The sequence below is a fragment of the Mesoplodon bidens genome (assembly GCF_964165515.1).
Source record: "Mesoplodon bidens genome assembly, chromosome: 10".
Classification (NCBI taxonomy): Eukaryota; Metazoa; Chordata; class Mammalia; order Artiodactyla; family Ziphiidae; genus Mesoplodon; species Mesoplodon bidens.
In genome coordinates, this window is record NC_138172.1 from 15,801,887 (window position 1) to 15,807,886 (window position 6,000).

The following is a 6,000-nucleotide window of genomic DNA, read 5'->3' on the forward strand; positions in this document are numbered from 1 at the left end:
TTGTGATAACCATTTTTAGTGTTTGACGAGTTAAGTACCTTCCAGACAAATTTACAAAGTAGGGGGTGACTTTGTCTCTCACCAATTCAAGCAGCTGGATGGCATTGCCAAGAATTATGATTATAAAATAAATGTACTAATGCTGAAGATACAAACTTGGATTAAGTTTTAAAATAGGACACAGATCATGATATATGTTAAGATCTACTGTCACGGAACACTCAATAGTTTTCAGATTAAGACATTACAATTTTAGTACAGTTCTAACAACCTCTGTCAGGGGACAGGATTGAATTCACAAGGAAATATAAATGGTTCAGTAGCAGGAATCTGATTCTGGCAAACATACTTAGAGAAAAGCAATTTGCAGAAAGGCCCTGAGTGTGATTCACATGGGTAATATTCCACAGTGGAGTTACAAATAGGCCCTAAACCCTGTGACACTGAGCCAGGCCCTGAACCACTCTGTTTTCTCATTTGTAAAATTAGAGATTCAAGCCAGGTAAATAGATTTTTTGGTCACTGAATCCCTTTACATTCTTAAAAATTATAGGAAATCCCAAAGTACTTTTGTAAACATAGGTTATATTTAATAATATTTACCATGTTAGAAATTAAAACTGAGAAATCTTCTAAATATTTATTAATTTAATACTATCATTTGTTAAAATAAATATTTTATCAAAAATACTAAATATAATGAGAAAAGTGGCATTGTTTTACACTATTGCAAATCTTTAATACTTTAGTAGATGGCAGCTGGATTCTCATATCTACTTCTGTATTCCACATGTTGCTGTAAGTTGTTTTGTTGAAATAAATGAAGAAAATCCAACCTTATTCAGATATGTACTTCAAAAAGGGTGACATATTTTATAGTCCTTTCTGATTATTGTGCGCATTGTTTTTGGATAGTACACCAAAACTCACCAAGTGGCAGTTTCTTAAAGGTTTATTGCAATATGGAATCTGAAACCATATGGATACATTTTCATATTCTGTCATTAAAGTGTTTTATCCATGGGTGCTTTTTAATTCATGCATGATTTTGTATCATACAATATTCATCTGGAAAAAAATATTGGTTCACTGAGTTATGCAGATCTTCCAAATACTGATACACATCACTATACAATGTTAAAAATTCACATCTGTTAATATCATCACTGATCTAAGAAAAGCCTTAAATGTGGGGAAGCTGTCAATCTCACAGTGTAGGACACAAATTTTCCACAATTCTAATTTTTGTTTCAACACCCAAATTTTATCATTGACAACATATATTATCAGTTGTTTCTCTTGAAGTGACAGGCTCACTTGGTTCGTTTTGGGGAAAATATCCATCAAAGTAATCAAAGTTTGTCTGTCAGTTGTACTTTTAAGTAAAAATGGTATTTGGCTTGGCACTCAAATAATGACACAATCAAGGAACAGAGACTGTCATAGTACTTTGTTCCACAGCAGAATTATTTTATGTATATTTCCCAGTTCATCCCACAGAATATTAAGACGAATGTACTCAAGGATGAAGATTTTAAAAAATCAATAATGTTTAACTGTTTCAACAAGGACAATCTTAAGCAAAACTTTGGTTTATGTTTTGTTGTTTTAGTGTGAGTATACGGTCCTGAGGAAACCCATGAGTTTGGTGTCAATGCCTTGATGTGTGCTGGGCAACTACAGTTTTAGCACTACTGTTTTTGTGACATCAGTGCAAATGTCAACATGATGGAAAAGGAAAAATAACACTTTAGTATTATTATGAAACATTTGATTGCATGGACTGCCTGAACAAATCTCTGTGACCCTGAGGTGTCCATGAATCACATTTTGAGTACTGATGGCCAGCCTAGAATCATAACTCAACAGCCATTTCCCATTTTAAACTTCACTTTTCTTTACTTTTGCCTAATGAATCTGATACTTGCATTTTACTAGTTTAGTGACAATGCAAGTGCAGGCTTCATATTCAGAAACATTTTAATAACATGCAAAAAACATTCATATCTTCATTGACATCTACCTTGTTTCTGATTACCACTCTTTCTCAGTAGAGCAGATCTTGAACTTACTGCAAATTCACACTATTTAAATGTCATTACAGTTATAAACGGTGAGGGATGATGCACAATAGCAACAGTCCCTAAGATATCAGCTAATAACTTGTGAACAACTTGTTTATTAGAACATTATTCTTTCTTAAATTTGCTAAGGTTGTAAAGTCTCAGCCATAACTAATTATTCAGGGAGTGGAGCTAATAACCTTTGGGTGTTTATAAGAATATGTATTCTACATTATAAATCCTTTCCTCCATAATTAGGCCAATTACAGAGACACCAGACTCATTGACATTCAAATTGGATACCTGCCTTACTTGCATTTGCTAGTGGGAGCTCTAGAGTACTGAAATAAATGGGTAGTATTCAGATGTTCTGAAAACCTGTCATTAATATTTTATAACAATTGTTGTCTAACGACATTAGAGTGTGAAAATGCATAAGTAACTGAGACAACCAGAATAAAAATGTGTCTTATGTACCAATACAAAATTTCCAATCACCACTGGTGAACTAAATGAGAAAAGATGGAGGGAAAATGTACATGCTATGGTCAGTATGTATATTCAATGGTCAAGAATCTGAATCAGGAATCCCAGTGCATCTTTGGTGCTACTGGGAAGAAAATGTAAAATTATTAACCCCTTTTTCCACAAGGATTGCCAAGAACTATGCACTTAATTTGGCACTGCATACTCGAAACCCAAAGAATGTACTTAAGATGAATTATTTCAGGCTCTTGACCAGTGTTTGTACAAATAGGCCAATATATGTGGTATGTAGGCTAACAGATTTCACCTTGACTAAAGCAGAAGTTTAAATCTGTACATCTGAGAACATGTAAGTGAAATTGCTTAAAAGGGTGAATATTGACACAGAGACTTGAGGACAGTAGAGAAAAGATTCTTACCTTGGGGATGAAATACAAATGCAGGGCCACCCAAAGTGTGTCATGTGAAACTGCTACATCAAGTATTTAAGGCAGCCCTTAGAAAATGGTTTTAGAACATATTATATACTCAGAGAATTATTTCTTTTTCTGGTCACACTCAGACTGTCCAAGTACTTCTGAAGAAAAGTTTCAGTTGCGTTAGCACCTCTCTAACATTTATTCAACTTTCTGAGGTCAAGACTAGTCCTTTGAAATTTAGATGATCTGCACAGATCATTTCCAATGCTAAGGTTCTAATAAACATTCTTAGCTCTTACATTATAATTCTAATTAGGTATGGAAGAAATAGTAGGGATTAATACTTGAACTGTATGGATAAAAATACCTAAGTAATCTCTCAACGGTCTTTTTTTAAATCCTATGTGCTTATAAATAAGAGAAATTCCCCAAACCTGTACATTAAATAGTTAATACACTATTATATAAATTGTGTTTGCACGTGTACTGTTTTTTGAACTTCTAATTACTATAACTTGTTGAAACTGATTTATGATAAAGAGTTATATCCATTTTACCAATATATAAGATATATCACGACTAACATTTTGATATGAATTCACCCTATTGAATGGTCTAAATTTGCAGAGGTGGTATCATTTTACACTTTTAGTTGTGTATATGAAAACGGCTTTTGAATATTGTCCTGATTATTTTCATTCTTAAATATATAATTAAAAAAAATTTTATTGGAGTATAGTTGCTTTACAATGTTGTGTTAGTTTCTACTGTACAGCAAAGTGAATCAGCTATATGTATACAAATATCCCCTCTTTTTTGGATTTCCTTCCCATTTAGGTCACCTCAGAGCATGGAGTAGAGTTCCCTGTGCTATACAGTAGGTTCTCACTAGTTATCTATTTTATACATAGTATCAATAGTGTACCATTCTTAAATATATAATCATTTTGAAAAACAATACAAAGTTTAATCAGTTCCTTTTTTGTCCTGATTGGTTGAATGCCAGTAACTTCTGGAGTCATACTTCTCCCTAAAATAAACTAATCTGATACATAAAAGTAATAGCTGTTGCTAATATTGCAGATTATCTTATGTGGTGAAATAGCACCTGATCTATAGTTTATATTTCTTGTCATGTGCCAAGTTTGCCTAAGAGGCTAAAAGCTGCAAAATAATTAATTATAGCAAGCGGCCAAATATAAGTCTACTGAAAAATTTAAAAGGAGAACATGAATTCTGATGATAGATTGCTGTAAAATCTGTAGAAATATGGTAGAAAAATCACATCCTTAACATATAATTATTCTACTTAAAAATCAAAATGCAAATATGGACTTTTATAAGTAGGTATTGAATGTTGTCACTTTACCTGAAAGTGGTATATCAACAGCTGTTGAGAATTTTAACAAGAAGAAAATTAGAGATGTGATTAATCCTCTTCCACTTAACAGCATCCCCATTGTTCTTCAGTAAGGAAGCAACCCAGAAAGAATGAAAACCCTAATGTCTCTTCTTACTTTTGGTTGAAAGCTGAGAAGAACGTGGTTAACCTGGAAACAAACAAACAAAAGACTAACAAATTCATGTACTGTAGGGATTCTAAGTTCATGTACTGTAAAAGGTCAACATAACAGCAATTGAATACATTTTTCTGTTGGTAATAATTTCCTCCTTATGAAACTGTTCTCAAATAATTCCATACAAATCTTAGTTGTTCCTCTTTGTATTTAAAATAAAAGACAGTTGATAAATGCTATATGGTAAACCAATGAATTGTATTTTTTTGGTCAGAGGAATTTTTACTTGGAAGGTACTCTAATATACTCTAATGAATGTCAGTGGCTATGAGAATAACCTCATTTAGGTCATTTCATTCAAAAGGTGACTCTTTCAATCAATTCTTTATATCAAGCATTCAACCCCATCTAAGTCATTCATTAAGTATCACAAATTTAACTTTTAATTTTCCTGGCAAAATACCTTTTCATGTTCAAAATTATCACACTAATAGACGGTGAATAGCAATATATAGGGAAGGGATAAAGGAAAAACAAATGGATAAGAACCGGCCATGTCAACTAAAATTTACAAATCTAGGCTTTACTCAAGCAGAAGATAAGAGCATCACTTACTTTCCACTTAGGCAGAATGTTTATTCACTCCAATGTTGACATAAATAGAGTAAGGATTAAAATATCAATTTTCCCTTACTTTCTCTTATGATTTTCCTTTTCTTCTGAAACATTATGATAATAGACATCCAAACGTTGTTTATAATATATTGTTTTTTAATTGAATGAAAGATTCTTTAAACTCTAGAGTAATTTACAATTTTTAAAAGTTTCACACGGGCTTCCCTGGTGGCGCAGTGGTTGGGAGTCCGCCTGCCGATGCAGGGGACACAGGTTCGTGCCCCGGTCTGGGAAGATCCCACATGCCGCAGAGTGGCTGGGCCCGTGAGCCATGGCCGCTGAGCCTGCACGTCCGGAGCCTGTGCTCCGCAACGGGAGAGGCCACAAAAATGAGAGGCCCGCGTACCGCAAAAAAAAAAAAAAAAAAAAAAAAAAAAAAAAAGTTTCACACACATGATTTCATGTAATCCCTTAATAACCCTTTTATTCCCCTATCCCTAGATTACCCTTCCCCCAGTGATAACCATTAGTTTGTTCTCTATATCTGTGCATTTGCTTCTTTTTTGCTTTATTCACTAGTTTGTTGTATTTTTTAGATTCCACATATCAGTGATATCATACAGTATTTATCATTCTGACTTATTTCACTTAGCATAATGCCATACAAGTCCATCCATACTACTGCAAATGGCATAATGTCATTTTTTTTATGGCTGAGAAATATTCCATTGTATATACAATACCACATCTTCTTTATCCATTCATCTGTTGATGGATACTTAGGTTGCTTCCATACCCTGGCAATTGTAAATGATGCTGCAATGAAAGCTGGGGTGCATTGTGTCTTTTGGGGTTTTTTTTGGATGTATACCCAGGAGTGGAAAGCTGGGTTCTATGGTA

The 6,000-nt window shown here is 33.6% G+C and overlaps 1 protein-coding gene across 3 annotated transcripts in view; it reads right to left on the reverse strand.

Moving 5' to 3' along the window:
- Positions 1 to 4,428, reverse strand: part of CHL1 (cell adhesion molecule L1 like) — a gene marked incomplete at its 5' end in the record, with an annotated part of 79,159 nt that extends 74,731 nt beyond the window's left edge. For all 3 annotated transcript variants that reach the window (XM_081246888.1, XM_081246889.1, XM_081246887.1), the window contains one exon: positions 4,338 to 4,428. In XM_081246888.1, the coding sequence (XP_081103014.1) occupies positions 4,338 to 4,428 (91 nt within the window). The remainder of the gene's footprint in view (positions 1 to 4,337) is intronic.
- Between the last annotated feature and the right edge of the window lie 1,572 nt (positions 4,429 to 6,000).